The sequence below is a fragment of the Pleurodeles waltl genome, chromosome 10 (assembly GCF_031143425.1).
Source record: "Pleurodeles waltl isolate 20211129_DDA chromosome 10, aPleWal1.hap1.20221129, whole genome shotgun sequence".
Lineage (NCBI taxonomy): Eukaryota > Metazoa > Chordata > Amphibia > Caudata > Salamandridae > Pleurodeles > Pleurodeles waltl.
Genome location: NC_090449.1, coordinates 144,319,715 through 144,340,276, shown reverse-complemented (window position 1 = coordinate 144,340,276; position 20,562 = coordinate 144,319,715). Strand labels below are relative to the sequence as shown.

Sequence of the window (20,562 nt, the reverse complement as noted above, 5' to 3'; positions counted from 1 at the left end):
ATCCCACTTGGAGACTAGCCATACCAGTGTTACCTGGATGGGAGTTTGGAGTGGAACCTTTCTTGGGACAGGCCTTGTCTCCAGTTTGGTGTCCATGCTGTTTACAGCTATGACACCAGGCCTTTTTGGGATCAAAGTTTTTACCCTTGTACCCATTGTTTTGTGAAGAGGCTCTGGGCCCACCCTCCTGTGCAGGTTTTTGGGGGCCTGTAGAAGACTCTTTACTATTTTTAGTTTTGGTTGTCTCATCACCCTTCTGCTGGGGAGTCTTTGTGACCCCTTTCTTTTGGTCACCCCCTGTTGAAGTCTTGGACACCCTTGTCTTGACCCAATGGTCCGCCTTCTTTCCCAATTCTTGGGGAGAAATTGGTCCTAGGTCTACCAGATGCTGATGCAGTTTATCATTGAAACAATTACTTAACAGGTGTTCTTTCACAAATAAATTGTACAGCCCATCATAATTATTTACACCACTGCCTTGAATCCAACCATCTAGTGTTTTCACTGAGTAGTCAACAAAGTCAACCCAGGTCTGGCTCGAGGATTTTTGAGCCCCCCTGAACCTAATCCTGTACTCCTCAGTGGAGAATCCAAAGCCCTCAATCAGGGTACCCTTCATGAGGTCATAAGATTCTGCATCTTTTCCAGAGAGTGTGAGGAGTCTATCCCTACACTTTCCAGTGAACATTTCCCAAAGGAGAGCACCCCAGTGAGATCTGTTCACTTTTCTGGTTACACAAGCCCTCTCAAAAGCTGTGAACCATTTGGTGATGTCATCACCATCTTCATATTTAGTTACAATCCCTTTGGGGATTTTCAACATGTCAGGAGAATCTCTGACCCTATTTATGTTGCTGCCACCATTGATGGGTCCTAGGCCCATCTCTTGTCTTTCCCTCTCTATGGCTAGGATCTGTCTTTCCAAAGCCAATCTTTTGGCCATCCTGGCTAACTGGATGTCCTCTTCACTGGAGTTATCCTCAGTGATTTCAGAGTTGTTGGTCCCTCCTGTGAGGGAACCAGCATCTCTGACTATTATTTGTGGAGTCAGGGCTTGAGAAGCCCTGCTCTCCCTAAGTAGGACTGGAGGGGGGGAATTTCCCTCCAAGTCACTATCTTCATCCTCTGAGTTGCCATCCTCAGAGGGGTTGGCCTTTTCAAACTCTGCCAAAAGCTCCTGGAGCTGTACTTTGGTAGGTTTGGGGCCCATTGCTATTTTCTTTAGTTTACAGAGTGACCTTAGCTCTCTCATCTGTAGATGGAGGTAAGGTGTGGTGTCGAGTTCCACCACATTCACATCTGTGCTAGACATTATGCTTCTAAAAGTTGGAATACTTTTTAAGAAACTAAAACTGGTTCTAGAATCTAATTCAAACTTTTACAAACTTTTAAACTCTAAAAGAAATGCTAAACAGGATCTAACACAAGGCCCTAGCAGTTCTTTTAAGAATTTAGAAAACTTTTCAAATTGCAAAAATCAATTTCTAATGACAATTTTGGAATTTGTCGTGTGATCAGGTATTGGCTGAGTAGTCCAGCAAATGCAAAGTCTTGTACCCCACCGCTGATCCACCAATGTAGGAAGTTGGCTCTGTATGTGCTATTTCAAAGTAAGGAATAGCATGCACAGAGTCCAAGGGTTCCCCTTAGAGGTAAAATAGTGGTAAAAATAGATAATACTAATGCTCTATTTTGTGGTAGTGTGGTCGAGCAGTAGGCTTATCCAAGGAGTAGTGTTAAGCATTTGTTGTACATACACATAGACAATAAATGAGGTACACACACTCAGAGACAAATCCAGCCAATAGGTTTTGTTATAGAAAAATATCTTGTCTTAGTTTATTTTAAGAACCACAGGTTCAAATTCTACATGTAATAGCTCATTCGAAAGGTATTGCAGGTAAGTACTTTAGGAACTTCAAATCATCAAAATTGCATGTATACTTTTCAAGTTATTCACAAATAGCTGTTTTAAAAGTGGACACTTAGTGCAATTTTCACAGTTCCTAGGGGAGGTAAGTATTTGTTAGTTTTACCAGGTAAGTAGGACACTTACAGGGTTCAGTTCTTGGTCCAAGGTAGCCCACCGTTGGGGGTTCAGAGCAACCCCAAAGTCACCACACCAGCAGCTCAGGGCCGGTCAGGTGCAGAGTTCAAAGTGGTGCCCAAAACACATAGGCTAGAATGGAGAGAAGGGGGTGCCCCGGTTCCGGTCTGCTTGCAGGTAAGTACCCGCGTCTTCGGAGGGCAGACCAGGGGGGTTTTGTAGGGCACCGGGGGGGACACAAGTCCACACAGAAATTTCACCCTCAGCAGCGCGGGGGCGGCCGGGTGCAGTGTAGAAGCAAGCGTCGGGTTTTCAATGTTAGTCTATGAGAGATCTCGGGATCTCTTCAGCGCTGCAGGCAGGCAAGGGGGGGATTCCTCGGGGAAACCTCCACTTGGGCAAGGGAGAGGGACTCCTGGGGGTCACTTCTCCAGTGAAAGTCCGGTCCTTCAGGTCCTGGGGGCTGCGGGTGCAGGGTCTCTCCCAGGCGTCGGGACTTTAGGTTCAAAGAGTCGCGGTCAGGGGAAGCCTCGGGATTCCCTCTGCAGGCGGCGCTGTGGGGGCTCAGGGGGGACAGGTTTTGGTACTCACAGTATCAGAGTAGTCCTGGGGTCCCTCCTGAGGTGTTGGATCGCCACCAGCCGCGTCGGGGTCGCCGGGTGCAGTGTTGCAAGTCTCACGCTTCTTGCGGGGAGCTTGCAGGGTTCTTTAAAGCTGCTGGAAACAAAGTTGCAGCTTTTCTTGGAGCAGGTCCGCTGTCCTCGGGAGTTTCTTGTCTTTTCGAAGCAGGGGCAGTCCTCAGAGGATGTCGAGGTCGCTGGTCCCTTTGGAAGGCGTCGCTGGAGCAGGATCTTTGGAAGGCAGGAGACAGGCCGGTGAGTTTCTGGAGCCAAGGCAGTTGTCGTCTTCTGGTCTTCCTCTGCAGGGGTTTTCAGCTAGGCAGTCCTTCTTCTTGTAGTTGCAGGAATCTAATTTTCTAGGGTTCAGGGTAGCCCTTAAATACTAAATTTAAGGGCGTGTTTAGGTCTGGGGGGTTAGTAGCCAATGGCTACTAGCCCTGAGGGTGGGTACACCCTCTTTATGCCTCCTCCCAAGGGGAGGGGGTCACAATCCTAACCCTATTGGGGGAATCCTCCATCTGCAAGATGGAGGATTTCTAAAAGTTAGAGTCACCTCAGCTCAGGACACCTTAGGGGCTGTCCTGACTGGCCAGTGACTCCTCCTTGTTATTCTCATTATTTTCTCCGGCCTTGCCGCCAAAAGTGGGGGCCGGGCCGGAGGGGGCGGGCAACTCCACTAGCTGGAGTGTCCTGCTGGGTTGGCACAAAGGAGGTGAGCCTTTGAGGCTCACCGCCAGGTGTGACAATTCCTGCCTGGGAGAGGTGTTAGCATCTCCACCCAGTGCAGGCTTTGTTACTGGCCTCAGAGTGACAAAGGCACTCTCCCCATGGGGCCAGCAACATGTCTCGGTTTGTGGCAGGCTGCTAAAACTAGTCAGCCTACACAGATAGTCGGTTAAGTTTCAGGGGGCACCTCTAAGGTGCCCTCTGGGGTGTATTTTACAATAAAATGTACACTGGCATCAGTGTGCATTTATTGTGCTGAGAAGTTTGATACCAAACTTCCCAGTTTTCAGTGTAGCCATTATGGTGCTGTGGAGTTCGTGTTTGACAGACTCCCAGACCATATACTCTTATGGCTACCCTGCACTTACAATGTCTAAGGTTTTGTTTAGAAACTGTAGGGGTACCCTGCTCATGCACTGGTACCCTCACCTATGGTATAGTGCACCCTGCCTTAGGGCTGTAAGGCCTGCTAGAGGGGTGTCTTACCTATACTGCATAGGCAGTGAGAGGCTGGCATGGCACCCTGAGGGGAGTGCCATGTCGACTTACTCGTTTTGTCCTCACTAGCACACACAAGCTGGCAAGCAGTGTGTCTGTGCTGAGTGAGAGGTCTCCAGGGTGGCATAAGACATGCTGCAGCCCTTAGAGACCTTCCTTGGCATCAGGGCCCTTGGTACTAGAAGTACCAGTTACAAGGGACTTATCTGGATGCCAGGGTCTGCCAATTGTGGATACAAAAGTACAGGTTAGGGAAAGAACACTGGTGCTGGGGCCTGGTTAGCAGGCCTCAGCACACTTTCAATTGTAAACATAGCATCAGCAAAGGCAAAAAGTCAGGGGGCAACCATGCCAAGGAGGCATTTCCTTACAAAGAGGAATTGATAAAATGCACAGTCCTCCTTGTTGTAGTGTCAGGAGGTCAAGGACATTTCTGTGTTGAATAGTCATGGCAGCTACTGAATTCATTTCCACCTGCAACTCTTGAAGTGCATCTCTTGTGGCATTCAATGCTATGGCTAGCTCAGCAGACATGTTAACAAGGGCCAATTCCAAATCATACACACCACATCTAGGAATTAATATACGCATTAGCTCCAGAAATAGGACTTGTCTACCCTCCAGAATAGGTGTATGTATCTCTCTTTTATACCTATGAGTGAAACTACCCAAATGTAATGGCTCGTGCTGCAATATGCGGCACAACTGAAATGTGTGGTGAAAGATAAGCGCACATACCTTCCCAGTGCCAGGAAAGCACCTTGTAAGCCTTATTGCCACAAATAAAATACATACTGCCCTGTAACTGTGTGTCCAATGTGTGATATTTACTGAGGAAGGCCTACCCTCTCAGGGAAAGAGTTCTGAAATTGATCACACCATTTGTAATCAATCCATGCAGAATTTATAAGTGTAACATTTGCCCACAGTGGCATGTAAGAGCAGAGAGCCGACAATTAAGGATAATCTAATATTTTAGAAATCACATTTGGTGCAATAGAATAGTCATTTTCTCGCTCAATTAATGGATTGTATAGAAGACTATCGGGTGTCATCAACAGTGCCTCTCCATGTATAGTGATGTTCAAGTAATGTAAAGTGTAGTTAACTTGTTTCCCTTGTACCATGGTTGTCCAGATCATAGTCCAGATCATACTTATTAACTGTCTGTCCCTTATGTTCCAATTACCCCTGGTATCATCATATTCTAAAATGTTAAGACACTTTCTTCTTGCTAGATATCCTTGGGAATTGGGAAACTGGGTTACATCCTGAAACTTGATACATACAGGACATGCACTGTACTCTGCATTGTTTTCTACTGTAGGTGACACTGGGTATTCACCTTAAATATTTGGCAGTATGGTACAACGTGGGTACCTTCCTTCTCCACAATCCCAAGGTACATTTGATATAAGGCATCCTTTTCTTTGCCCGCAATTGTCAATAGGCACAGTTCTCTCATGTAAGCAGATGCGGTGTCTGGATAATTCTCTACAAATCCAGCAATTTTTTCAAGACATAAGACTTGGGCTACTTTCTCATGTACTGCAATGATGGGGTGATCCGCTGGTTATCTAAATACAGGCGGCACACACTAGATTAAGGTACTAAAAATGTTGTTTGTACTGTGCAATGCATTTTTTTCAGAGGGATATAGATATATATGAAGTCTCATTCTGTTACTCAGTTCTAAGGCACTTTCTCAAAGTGTCAGTAAGGCAGCCGCACACAGCATGCTGTCCTCTGCTTCACCTCTTGGTCCGCAGTTCTCTGGTTCAGGGGCAGTTTCACAGACCTGCCTTGCGGTGTCCTATTCAGTCTATTTTTCTGCAGGTGCAATCATCATCTTTCTTTGAGACAACGTTGTGTGCCTAACTCAACGGCATCAGTTGGTGTCGCAGGCCCTGTGACACTTGATAAGGGGCCCACAACGTGGATCTTAGTAATGGCCTAGTCTGTCTCTTCTGTTACAGGCACCTCTGTATCAGTTGTTGTTGGTGTGGATCTGTACGTAGTGCCGTGAATCCAGTCGGGACGTCCCTGCACCTTCACCAGCGTCGCCAGGAGCACAATGTGTGGTCCTGTCTACCTAGAACCAAGAGGAACCTCTTTTATTTTTCTCACCATGACAATGTTTCCAGCTTTAAAAGAGTGTGTGGGCTCTGAGGAAGGATGGGGCAAAGCTTCATTCACCCAGAGATGGTGATGCCTCCAGACTCCTGACAACTTGTATAGTGTAGTCAGAAATGTTTTCATCTGTCCACAGCAGTGCTGGGAGAGGCAACCTCAACCCCACAGACATAGGCCGCCCCATCAGTACCTCATGGGGGGACAAAAACGTTGTTCTAGGTGGCATTTCCCTTATGGCATGCAGCACTAAAGGAAGAGCATCAGGCCATTTCAGGCCTGTTGCATCAGTTGTCTATGCCAGTGGTTCCCAACCTTTTGACTTCTGTGGACCCCCACTTTATCATTACTGGAACCAGGGGACCCCCCCCCCCCCCCGAATCATTATTGGAATGTGGGGACCCCCCACTGAGTCATTATTGAAAGATGCGGACCTAATCTGTTAATATTTTGTAATTTTCTAAGCAGTCGCGGACCCCCTGAGAAGGCTTCGCGGACCCCCAGGGGTCCCCGGACCACAGGCTGGGAACCACTGGTCTATGCTAATCTATTTTTTATTGTGGCATTCATCCTCTCCACCTGTCCTGCACTTTGGGGGTGGTAAGGGGCATGCGGTTTCCACTCTTTTTCCAAACAGTCACACATCTTTTGCCCAATTGCAGCCACAAATTCACCCCCTCTGTTGCTATTTATGCCCAGGGGGAACCCAAATTGGGTATGAAATCTGTCACCAACCATCGCACAACAGTTGTTGCATCATTATTCCTTGTGGGAAACGCCTCCACCCATTTTGAAAAATGATACACACACACACTAGCAGTATTTGAATCCATTTACTGGGGGCATATAGGCAAAATCTGTTTGGACGTTGGTAAAGGGACCCAGTGGTACTTGCAGGTGATCGTGTGTAGCAGGGGACTTGTCTTTAGCACGTTGGGCACAGACAAGACATTTGGAGCAGAATTGTGCAGTGAAAGCTGTTATCCCTGATGCAAACCATTCCTGTCTAATTAGCTCATTCATCCTCCACTTGAGCCACGTGAGTGGGTTCATGACCAAGCCTTGTAAAGGGAAGGAACATACTGCGTGGAGCCACAGACCTCCCATCCTGGGGGATCCACAATTCCTCATTATTTTGCTCACATCCAGCATCTTTTTAAAAAAAAGGATACGACAAACTCGCGGACACGGCGTACTCGCAGAGGCTTGATGATAAATAGTGTACATAAAGATACTATTTTACATGTGGCGAGTTGCAGATTCCTATACACACAGGGAACCATCACAGGAAAGGAGTTTGATTTAGGTTATATTACTTTAGACTGTATCACATTGGGAGGTCCTGAAGAAGTCCAGGGGTACTCCCCGGATGAAACACGTGTTGACGGACATTTGTACAAGTAAGAAAGGAGAGAATATTAGGAACGGGTAAACAAAGAACTTTTGGAAACTTCGATGAATGAGTATAAGAGTCAATTTATTGAATCTCTATGAAAGTACATTGAAACCTTTTAAACTATGAAGGAGCAAAAAAGCATATGGAATTTTGAACTATAACAACTGCAATAGATATTGAATTTGGACAGCTGATTTCGATTTGGGATTGGATCCGGACTTAATTGTAAAGAAATGAATTATACTGAACATGGACAGTGGGTTTTGATTTGAGATTTGATTTGGACTTGATTGTAAAATAATTAATTTTTACAAATTATCACTTGGTTTTGTAATATATTTCACGTGTGCCTTCACTTTTGTTATATGTACTGTCGGTTAAATATTTTAACCTTTGGGGGTGTGACCCTAGTGCAGAGCACCGTGACATAACTGATTTGAGTTTTTGGATAGAGAGTATTGGGGCGCCATCACTCCTTAGTATCACCCTCCATTAACGGTTCACATCCAGCATCAATTCACACTCTCTCCTCCCTGGTGTTCTTTTAAATAAGCTAGCAACATTTGTCTCAGAATGAGCTGAATTTTTTTAATGCTTTTTGCCATTAGGAGCCCCATCTGTACTGGCTGTAATATACTCTCTTGCTGCAGTGTCTGCCATGGTGTTACCTCTGGCTGTCTTGGTACTAGCTCCTGTGTGGGCCTCAAATTTTATTACTGCTATGCTGTTAGGTAGTAGTATTGCTTTTAACAAGTTCTTTACTAAAGGGCCATTTTGAATGGGGCTCCCTGCTGCTGTTATGAAACCACAATACCTCCACAGCTGGCCAAATTTATAGACCACTCCAAAGACATAACGTGAGTCAGTGTAAATGTTAACAGATTTCCCCTCAGCTAGGATGCATGCTCCTGTTACAGCATACAGCTCAGCTTGCTGGACAAGTGTGCCAGGTGGCAGATCTGCACTTTCAATTATGGTATCTACTGTTGTGATAGTATACCTTGCTCTGTAATCAGTGTCTGTTAGTCGGCTGGAGGAACCATCAGTGTACCACTCATAGTCTGCCTTTTCTAATGGTGCGTGTTGCAAGTCTGGCCAGGGTGTGGTGCATGTTTCTACAACCTCAAACAGTCATGGTCAGGGGTCTCATCAGAATCTTCATTGGGTTTCTTCCCGTTCTGCTGCAGAACGAGGCGTGCTGCGACCGACGGAATACGTGGGAGCAATGTTGGTTTCAACAATGTGCATACTAGTAAGGGATAGGAGTGGTGGGGTCTTGGTGAGTTGAAAATACTACCCTCTGGATGATATTACCAATTTAATATGTCTCACAGGGGTGGTATGATTAAAAAGGGATATGGGAAGGGTGGGTATATTATGTACCTGTCCTACTAGGTGGTCTACATCAGTGGTTCCCAACCTGTGGTCCGGGGACCCCTGGGGGTCCGCGAAGCCACCTCAGGGGGTCCGCGACTGCTTAGAAAATTAAATAATATTAAAAGATTTGTTCCCCAGATTTCAATGCTCACTCAGTGAGGGGTCCCCGGATTCCAGTAATAATTTATTGGGGGTTCCCGGGTTCCATTAATGATAAAGTGGGGGTCCACAGAAGTCAAAACGTTGGGAACCACTGGTCTACATGTTTCGGAGACTACCCCTAGACTCTTTCTCAGGACCAAAGTGAACTCCCTAGTGTCACTCCTTATGTGACTGCCACTGATAGAAGTACTGTTACTACTCGCTATGTGGTAAGGTAATATATATATCTAAATTAAATAGTACCCATCAGTAACATTATCCTGCTGTGCAAACCTGTGGAAGAGAAAGGAAATAAAATAAAATAAAAACTTAAATGCAGCTCTCAATGGTGTGGTGCTAATGTCACCATCACCCAGCCAAATGGCAGTTGTAATTCATACAGAAAACACAAATACAAGACATACTACACATAAGAAACACTACAACACACTAAAACACGTGAGGCACCTCTAAAAAAATAAAAAACACATGTGGTGCATGCGTGACATACTTTCTGTGTCTATGCTAATCGCATCTTAGGTCATCCGGGAGGGGTGTGTGCTTGTAGTCACACACTGAAAGTTATATTCGGTAAAAGTTAGATTTACTGAGCGCGTTGTTACCACTGCAAGTGGTCAAAAATATTGTGCGCACTTACTTCATCAAAGCAGCACTCCCGCCATTAACCTACTTCTCACCTCGTCGGGGCCCGAATAACACAGCGATCCCAGTTGGGATCCTGTATTTGTGAAGCAAACTGCTCAGCCGGCCCAACTCGTGGGCGCATCAAAGACCAGACCGAAAACCTCCCAAAATGGCGGTCGTCGGTGTCCTAAAGGAGGACTGCGAGTACCCCGACTCACGGGTGCCCCTCGCGGTGCCTGTTTGAAAAAATAGGTGATCGGCACCAGGTTTTGTTAAAAAAAGAATGCAAGTGGGGGAAAGGAATACATGGGGGATGAAGGGTGGGGGGGGACGGTTAGGGGAAGGTGGGAGCGAAGTTAGGGATTTGGGGGGTTCAGGAAGGTGGCGAAAGGAGGGAGAAAAGGGGAAATGAAAAAAGGAAGGGAGAAAGAAGAGGGAAAGAGGGGTGCAAGTAGAAAAATTGAGAAAAGATAGTCGGGTGGTGGGTGGAACAAAAAGGGGGGGGGTTATTTGGAAATGGCATAGAGAAGAGAGAGAAAAAAAAGAGAAAATGCTTTTTCTATAGAAACTAGGTCCTAACTATAACTACCCAGTTGCTAACGCCACTAGTTAATATATATATGTAGTGATGGAAGAGAGTTAAAGTGACATTATGATTAGGTATGGTAATACGGTCTTACTGTATGTTAACAAACCGTAGAAATGAACTGAACAAACTAAGTTTAAGTTGGAGTTATAGTTAGGTGTTTAAATAAGTTAAAAATTAATGCTTAAACAACAAAAACCCACTGAAAATCACCACTTATAGTTCACAGATTTAACTATAATATGAACCCTGCCATGAACTGCTTATGACCGCACATATTCCATCACTCATGACATGCTAAATGAGACATTAATGACATCAAAAATGACATAACGATGGCATCACTGATGACCCCATTGATGTATATCGCATAGAGTTACTGAGTGCATCTGTCTTGGTCAATAGCATGGAAATAGCATAAGCCTTCGAGGAAAGTCTGATAGTGCATTTTGAAAGTTATGTGGTGCATTGTTTACAAATCACAAACGTTTGGAGTACTAGTATTACTACTGCATGTTAAACAAGGTAAGGGCTGTGCCCATCTGATGTGGGTTGCAGAGGTATGCTTGACAGTATATTGAGGCTTAAAGCCAGAGCCTGTTCTGAAAAATCTGAGAAAGACCAAAGCATTTGTTAGCAGAAATCGATTAGTGGATATCTGGCCACGTGTCCATGTTACTAAGTGTAATACAGTGCTATAGACACATTTTGTGCAGTGATGACATTTATAAGGTGACGATGTTTATTCCCAGAACGCTGAAGAAGATTTTTAGGCGCATTGCGGATGGTTGAATATTGTATACTGTAGCTGTTTCACGCCTAGAAGTGGTTTTATCACACTGGTGTTGTAAGCCTGGGTCTAAGTTCTATGCAGTTGTGCCCATATCAGGAATGTAGATAGTGTAGGGTATTTTACCATACTACAGAGAGGTGCCCGTAGGCCTGACCAAAGGTATCTTTTCAGTGTCAAATGTATACTTGTTAAACTCTTGATTTAAAATTGCGGGTCACGAGAAATCTTTAAAAAGGAAACACTATTTAAGTGAATAGAAAATTGTCCGCAGGTGTAGTGTGTTGAATTACTTGAAATCCACAAGCCATGTAGGACAGTGTCACAATGATTGTATAATGTAATCTTTCTGGAGCCCATTATATCTTTGGGCTCCACCATTAACCACTGACTCATTAAGAACTGTTATTACCCTACCAATCTATAATGTCACTTTAACCTTTGTTTTTTTTTTCAGTGGCTTTCTGGGTTTTTAAAAAAAAATTATATTCAGCCAGCTCCCCTGATGGGAGTTTTGGCTGCAAGGCCCATCCCTCAACAGACACACAATCTGCATTTGGGTTTTAAAAACGTATCTTTGAGTTACTGCAACATTCCTGTGGGAGCTCCGTTTCATGCTTCATCTGCATGGTACTGCAGTTCTGTGCAAGGAAGTTTGCACGGCCCCAAGGAAGCTCACACAGCACTGCGGTACCATTGGGGAAAAACCTGGATGACCGCTTCCGTGGGAATACCACAGTACCTCATGAGAGAGCCAGTCTGGGTCCAGCACGAGTATCCGCATCACAAGAACGTTTGTTTTTCAATTTTGGACCCTGGCAAGCGCCCCTCAACAAGTGCATGATGGTCAGGGTGTCCCTAGCCTGCCTCCATATACATTTTACATATTCTCAGCAAAGGGGGACTTCGTCCCTGAATCTTGTAATGGCATTTTCCTCTTGGTTATGGCCAGCCAGTCAGGTTGCTCAGTACCGCAGGACTAGACCCAATACCTAAATGGCCGAAAAGGTGAAAAAACTTTGGCAATTAGATTTCCCTGTTTTTGAAAAATTATTTTTGGCACCCCACGGCCAACCGTCCAGGTATCGCGAACATTTTAACCCCTTCAAGCCAACACCAAAATGTTAATTTCTTGTAAACAACTGAATGGATTCAGACTAAATCACCAAAAGCACACTTAAGTGTAATTACATTCTGCCTTTTTTTTCTATGTCGGAGAGCAATATTTTCTATGAGAATTCACATGGGAAACTTTGTGGGACCCCGCCCTTTTTTCTCTGCCCCTCTTGATGGTTCAGCGTTATTCTTTCCAGGAAAAAGCTGAGGTGGATGAAATGTTTTGTGTAGATTCATCAAGCGGCACCAAAGGTATTAGAAAGACAAAAAGTACTCTTTATATCCTGACTCCCACTGAACTATATCTACATGGTGGGGTCAGAGAATTTGTTATATACAGAGAGAGACAGACAGACAGACAGACAGACAGACAGACAGACAGACAGACAGACAGACAGACAGACAGACAGGACACAACACTATAAAGCTAGTGACCTGTCAACACCTCCTCTTTCCTGTATATTCATTCTCACCTTGTGCTAAGGCACCTCCTATCCACATGTTCCAAGTGGCTGAGAACCCTCTTGGGCACTGAGCAGTTTGTCTCTCAATCTGAATTATAAGAACAGCACCACCACCAAATGATTTAGTGGCAGAGCAGTACTTGGGCTTGGTCTCAAGAGATATTTGAGGACTGGACATGGCATCTGGCTGATCAAGTGAGGTTCTCTTCAAAGGAGGGTTTGATTGTTATGATGAACAGACAGCTAGTTAGGTCATAGTGTGAGGGGAGTGCTTGACCTGTTTCTGAGAATGGCCTTTTGGTAAGTGAATATTACAGGAAACTGTAAACTCCTGACTTCTGGACTGTTCAGATGGGCCCTGTGTCGACTCATGCATGGTATTCAAAATCTTAGGGGTACCTTGGAATGAAAAATGTTGATTTGCATAGCTGGTTTATGCCCTTACCAAATCATGTCATCTGCATATTTGGATCATTGGAAAAATATTTGCTTTGCTGTTAATTTATAGGTTGGTATAACTGCTGTTTTTGATTAGAATTCACTGCTTACCTCTAACAGGGCGCCCCACAGTACCTTGTCGTGCAGTTGCAAAACATCAGAAATGCTGCACCCTCGTTGACAAGTGGTTTATCCTGGCAGGCCTCAGATATCTTTGTATGCCTGTAAGCCACCTTTTAACGTTCAAAGTATTTTTCTGTAAAACCCAATGCTATATTCGGTGATAGCCTAACTTTTGATCCCAGTAGATATCCTCTGCTGTGACAGTTTTGTTAAGTTAATGACAGTCTGCTAAATGTATGGTAGCTTGATAGGGTTTGGTTGAGGGAGATGAAGGACTGAGTCCTTGCTTTCTGAACCGTCATACTGCCTTTCTCTGAACTCATTTCAACTATGGTGTCTTTAGTACACAATTTAAAAGTTCAATGTTGTCACATTGAATTGGAAGTTCAGTCAATCTGGGAGTTTTGCTCTCTCTTTGATAATCTTATGTTACACAGCAAGTGCCTAGAAATCCTCCTAGAAGGACAGTCCATCTGCTGTCCTTGGTTCTGAGGAAGATATTCAACAACATAATTTTAGAAATGTTAACCTACACCCACCAGGATTATATTTGAATATTCTGACATATTTAGCAATGGATGTACCGTTAATGGACTTTCCAGACCGAGCTTTCAGAGAACCTCTTGTTCTTTTAACTAATTCTGAATGGGAGATACATTTGAAGCACCCGTTACTTTGTTATGTAGTTGAACTTACTATACCTGCATTTTACTGGCCGCCAACTTCAGCTCCAAAATGGTGTCAACAACTTTCATGTCTGTAAACATTTTACAAGTGTGGTAAACTGGTGTGAAACATATTTGCATAGTAAATTACGTGAGCATTTTGCTTTTTCCACTAGCATGGATGTCATTTAATGCAAATCGCCCAATGTCTTCCAGTTGGTGGGCATCTGTTGGTGCAGGGTGTTAAATAAGGTCTGCCCAGATGCCAATGAAAGTATGAAACATATATATATTTTTTAATAATAGAAAAAATAATTATCTTTGAATCACAGATTTGGTGGACCAGTAGGTCCCCCGCAAACTATATTGGTGCAAGCTCCACAAGCAAAGGCAAGGAAAAAATTCAGTTCTATACATAGAGACCTAAGAGCACATGATTTTGTCAAATAAACTGTGTACACAGGTGTCCAGGTCTGAAGTGATGAAATAGAAAGCAGACAGCCTTCCAGTAATTCCAAAAATGTAAACCTTTTTGGCTCAGCAAGCTGAACTTCATTTCTTAACGTAAGATCTGAGATGTGAAAGTGAGGCAATAAACCTCATAGATAGACACTACCTTTGGCATAGTAAGCATGGGAAAGAAAACATGGCTGCAGAAGTTACACTTATGCTAAGGAAATAACTCTTATTCCACAATAGATATGGCAATTTGTTCTTGGATCAAAGTATAGCTGGATGTGAATTCTTTGAGGAAAGCTAGATCAAGCAGTAATAAATGATGGTCCAGCCATTTCGGAAGGCCTGGAATTATAGCCGCTTTTAGATGTAACACATCATTCACACTGAGGCTTTTAGAGAGGTTTGGGGCTGGAATACTTCAGTGTCTCTCCCTGACAGGGATTTGCTCCTTGTTTAGAGTTATTCTTGGAGTTAAAGAACTCCCCTAGAACTGATGTTTTCTTTCCAGTGACTGCTGAGTGAACACTAATCCACACCTCTCCTGGTAAGCATGAGAGGCGTGGGTATTGCTAATATTCTGTCCTTATTTACTTGCAGGAAATTGTACAAAACGGCCACAGACCTACAGGTGAGACCTTCAGTTTCCTCATGATGGGCTGCATAAAGGACAAGGATGCTGGCTTTACATACACGCTGCAGGTACATTTTGTCTGTGTAATTGCTGAGATGTGGGATAAGCAGGAGTTTTTTTCCTTACAGGCATCTTGTGTGCCGATTATGGGACCTACTGGTATTGGGCTGCTACCATGGAGGAATCATGGTCTGTCTCATGTGTTTGTTCATATGTTGTGAAATATTGGGTGTATTAGGATTGCTTACTTTTTTCAAATATAAGAAAGGAAATCCTCCTAGAATGCACTCCTTAATTCATTGGTATAGTCCAAAGATTACCAATGCAGTATGGGTGGTCAGAGAGGAGCGGCCATTTGCTTATGCCCATTACTGCCATCTCCATCCCTATGCTTTACAAGAGGGCTGACAAAATATGAAATGAAAGGTAAGCATAGTAAGTGGTTCTGGGAGGATTCGGATTAACATGTATGCTTGGGATGGTAGGATGGTGTTAGGTGGTCTTCTTTGCCACCAGGTTAAATTAAGTTGAAACAATTGCTCCATGACATGTTAATACCGGAGGGCATTATCATTTGTCCACCTTAGAAGCATGAGTTCCTATTTGTTATCTAATTGATCAAGAATATTCTACAGAATAACATAAAGCTGTACTCAAGATATGAATAGTCAGTAAGAACAAAAACATGAGTGGTTGTAGAGCAGGACATTACAAAGGAACCACCTTGCTTAAATCCTTGTCTATTTCCTTCTCAAGTGTAGTCAAGGTGCTGAGGGATGGTGGCATTAATGGTGGGCCATGTTCATTGGGCATATGATAGTATTTCAACTTGGAAGCATGCCTGCAGTCAAATATCCTCTGCCCTGGAGTGTTACTTAGTGAAGTGTCCTCCTCCACCTAACGACATCCATGTATATTCAGTGAGCACCAGCAGATTCTCTAGCAATCTAGTGTTTGTGTTTCAGTATTCAGTGGGTGGCTCTTGGGTAGGCTATTCCACACACCTTTCTTTTATGTTTTATGTAATGATCATGGGCTCCCTGTCGGATGCTTTTTGTGGTCAGGCTTTCGCTCTGGAGCATGTTTGTCTAGACCATTCTACATAGTCTTTAGTCTTTATACTTCTACTAATGTTACACTTGTGGTAATCCCATACTCTGGTGGTACAATTCAAGTCAATTAAACACTAGAACGATTGTGGTGATCTGCAGTTCATGAATTCTAATCCAAGAAAGGGAAAATCAACCTCCCGTCATGTTACTAAAAGTAAATTGAGTACTATTAAATTAGATAATAATAGTTCCTGATATTTATAGTAGTTAGAAATTACAACAATGCTGCATGAAGGGTTGCATAAGACAAAAGTTAAACTAATTTTTATTAATCTTTCAAGAATATAGAAGAAGAGGGAACCACCCATCTGGCGACTTTCTTTCTTTCTTTCTTTCTTGCTTTCTCCCCCCCGCCCCCCTTTTGTTCTGAAAAGGACGGGGATCTTAAAAGCAGAGACCATCTATAATGCTTCAAAGTTAGAAAGAAACTGACTTGTGCATTGCTAGGGTGCTCTGGTTTCCCATCCCTGCAGGCGATTATCCTAAGTGTAAGAAACTGTGTACTATCCATGTAGAAAGCACTCCAGAGATCAACGTTCACACTTTGTCAATATCTGAGGGTTAAGAAGGTACATGAGACATTGGTAGATAAGCGAATGGGATCATATTTGCTCTGTGAGATGTTGGACTTGGTGCGAGTATGGATTGGGGACATAAATGATGGTACAGGGACAAGGGCGCAGTGGGATGGTCGCAAGGAATATCCTGATCATTTTAATGTCTTGGCTTACAAGAATGCTGCCAAGTTGTGTTTTTTGTAAGAGCAATTGATAGATGAGGTGAAAATAAGAGAAGTTGGAGGGTCTTTTGGATTGAGCTTGTGTCCGAGCGAAGGAAGATTTGAGGAAGGTGCAGTGAAAAGGGTGGGAAGGAGCATTTGTGTAGCTAGTATATTGGGTCAGCAGGGTTTACTACACCTGCAGAGGTAGGTAGGTAGGTAGGTAGGGTGAAAATGTACAGTGTAAGTGGGCTCAGAAAGTTGTATTCGAGGGGGCAGGAATGATGTTGGTCTTCGGAGTGGATTAGTGATCAGGTTCAATACAGAGAGTCAAATTGAGCATGTTGGAAATATTTGTCAAGTTGGAGGGATTTTTGGCTTTACTAGCATTGTATTGACAGTCCTGCATTAAAAGAAATCGAGCCAGTTTCAGTTTCTCTGCTCAAATATTAATGTCAAGATTAAAGGAAGTGACAGATATTGAAATATAAATTAAATTTGTTGTTTACAAGGACCGTAAATTATGGTGCATTTCACTCATCCCTTGCTTTACGGACTGAAAGAGCATTTGAAATAATGTGTCTTCCACAGCTGAGGAAGGCATAGCTTTCATCACAAACCTTGTACTGTTTTCAAATCGACTTGGGTAGTGTGTAAATCTCTTCTGCCCAGAGGGTCCTCTTCAGATGCTTTCGGTAAATGTGTACAACAGGGATGACTTATTTGTGGTTGAGTTATTTCTCGTCTATGATTAACATACGACTTAAATTATTTTTAAAGTTGATTACTTCTTATCGTCTTTGACGTTGAATTTAGTGTTTAAGTCCCAACATTGCTCTGCTAAGACTCTTCTCTTTTTGACTTCATTTGTTACACTTTGTTAATCTTAGGTAAACAGTGTTCAAACTGGAGATAGAGCATTAAACATGATTACCACTTTTTGTCTAATTTTATGTGACCATTTTTCATGAAACCGGAATACAGCTGAACAGGACAAAAGCCACAAAAAGCACTTTTTAGAAGCACAGCAGTTTTATGTAACCTTAATATGTTGAAGTATTATTACAACTACAGATGTAAACAGCATGTTTTAATTGCAGATGACCAAAGAAAGTATTGAGACATTCTCTCATTTTTCATTCCACCAGGTCTGGAGACAGATGCTGAGACTGGGGCTGAAGCCTGACCATAGCATTTACAACTTACTTCTGCGTGCAACAAGGGATTGTGGCATAGGAAACCCAAATACATTGTCTAATATTTTATTGCAAGTCCAAAGTGAAGCCTCTGTGCCAATGACTCTAAAAGCTGGCAGACATGCCCAGCAGGATAAACGACGTAAAGTTAAGGAAGGTAACAAGATACCTATGATAACAGAATTTGATGTTGAGGATTTGGAAAAACAGATATTTTCAGAGCATCCGTCAAGTGGAAACAGTAGGCACGTGGACCTTTGTCTTTCTGCTGGTGAACATAGTTCTCTTTCTTTAGACAGTAGAAATCTAGACTCCAAAATGGCAAGAGATAAGATGGCTTTGAACAGCAGTGTGATGAATCGAGACAGCCCCAGTCGCTTACCCCAGACTGCCCAAAACCTGCCAAATTTGCTGGACCTAAATGTGTCCTGTGGGAATGTAGTTTCCTTGACCAGCATAACTACCTCTTCGGACAGGCTGGCTCTGATTGGGAACGTGGAAGGTTTCTTAAAAAAAATGGAATCGGACAGTGTGATCCCTGACATCAAAACATTTACCCTGCTGGCGGAAGTGCTGGATCTTCAAAGCCAGAATGAATCCGTTTTGATTACTCTCATGGACAAGTATAAAGTTAGAGCTGATGTTACATTTTTTAATACGTTGGTAAGGAAGAGGAGTAAACTGGGAGACCTGGATGGAGCAAAGGTAAGACTGTAGTGATATTCACTTCCTGAGCCACCAATTCTTTACAAACGTCCTAATTGAAAACCCAAAAATATAGGTAAACAAAATCCTCTAATAAGTAAGCAAAAATTCCCGGAGTGTTTCGTGGCTGTTCTATTCGTATGACCTATTGTTTACTCTTTAAAAATAGACATCCTAATAACCCTAGGGGTGTGCTATTCATGTCGCCAGATGCCTGCAGCGCGTTGTTTATAGACAGACAGGGTTAACACATCTTCAGATTTTATTTTGTGTGTTGGCAAGTGGACTCACACCTTGCCGAACAAACCTTTTGTTTTCAAGTTTAGAGTACCACATCATGGTTATTAGAAAGAGGGTTGTCTTCCAACAGGGAAAGATTTGTATCTGAGGTGTGTGTAATTTGTTCAAATGTGTATCTATTTTTAAAGCCTTTTCTGTTAAGGTGAGCGCTCTGAGGAAATACACTAACCTTTAAGCTCAGCTTGCCTGAATGACAATGGTATAAAGCGTGTACACGTTTGCAAAATGTAACAATGTGTGTCTCGTGATAACACGTCCGGAATGCTCCATAATTATATGCATAGAGGAAAGAGCACACGATTGATGAATTATCTTTTAAAATCATTGCAACTTATAAGGAAGATGTGCAACACTATTGTGCAATTTTAGGGACAACTTTAAATACCATTTCTTTAGGGCATCATTTAATAAAAAATGTCTGATGCACGCCAACATTTAAAACAAAAAGGATTAACAATGAAGAATCAGTGTAAATAAATTAAATGCAAAACTAAAATAAACCAGAGACCCCACTCTTAATGAAAACCTGCAGGTCTATGACCTCGCACAGGTTCAGATTTTCCAACAGATGTTTATGAATTCCATTTTTGTATGAGTAGACATGAACGCAGATATTTGCCCATCAAAACTCTGATGAGTGATGATAAATATATTTGTTAAAACATTTTTGGTTTGTGCGTTTTTTCTCCAGGAGGAAAGAATTTCCTTCCATGGAGAAACTCCTTACCAATTACCACCTTGTTTTTTTTTTTTTTTTTTTAATGGGGTGGACTTTCCCAATGTCAAGAAAAATTTACTCCTGCCCTAAATAAGTAAAAAAAGAACAAATTTCTGACCATTCCCATTTAGGAAGCAATTGGAGAGAAGTTGGTGAATCCCCTTAAATATGTAAGTTTGTGAGTGTGCACAAACTCACAGGGCATTCTGGTCGAGGAACTGCCACTGTTCTCCTATTTCCTCAGCAAGTACATTTTTGGAAAAATAGCAAAATCACAGCCGTGCTAGAACCTGGTATAATATGAACCCCGACATAAACAGAGGCTTTCATCAGAGCTCTGATATGAAAACACTGCTTTACTTTGTCACCTCACTGTGTAGCCCAAATGAGACAAGTGCCTGTTTTTTACTGGACAGGTAGATTTCTGAAGTGTCACAAACCTGATATTCTCTTTGCCCCGTGTTCTAGAGCATGCATATGGTTTAGCCTTTCTGCACCTTTGAGCGGATCATCTACAACGGTGGCAAGATGACTCAGTGAATTAACATCCCTTGCAGCCATCGGTAGTGTATTGCATGCCTTGAGTTAGAATCCCAGGTCGACTCAGTCTTTTGTACCCCTGAGGATGGTAGATTGATCCTTACGAATTGGGTAACAGACAGCTATGTTATTCATATTGCTTTTAAATGCAAAACATAAAGCACAATATAAAAGCACATGATTAATAATAATAATGATACTTTTATTAACATTACCCATAAGGTCACTGTGTTTCCTTCCCCACACACCATTTGTTAGTGATTTTTTTTCTTTTTTGTATTTTGTACCAATTCATTTAGATCCAAGTTAGCATTTTAAAACAAAGCACTTATTATATGTTGTACATCCAAATATTATTCTCTCGTGTAAGGTGGTCAGTTTATCAGCCATGTAAAAATAACAGGATATGTCATCAGTTTAA

The 20,562-nt window shown here is 42.8% G+C and overlaps 1 protein-coding gene across 1 annotated transcript in view; it reads left to right on the top strand.

The window, feature by feature from the left end:
* Positions 1 to 20,562, top strand: part of PTCD1 (pentatricopeptide repeat domain 1) — a 103,133-nt gene that overhangs the window by 76,632 nt on the left and 5,939 nt on the right. Inside the window, exons 5-6 of the mRNA XM_069210028.1 lie at positions 14,819 to 14,920; positions 17,831 to 18,583. Coding sequence (XP_069066129.1) covers positions 14,819 to 14,920; positions 17,831 to 18,583 — 855 coding nt within the window. The remainder of the gene's footprint in view (positions 1 to 14,818; positions 14,921 to 17,830; positions 18,584 to 20,562) is intronic.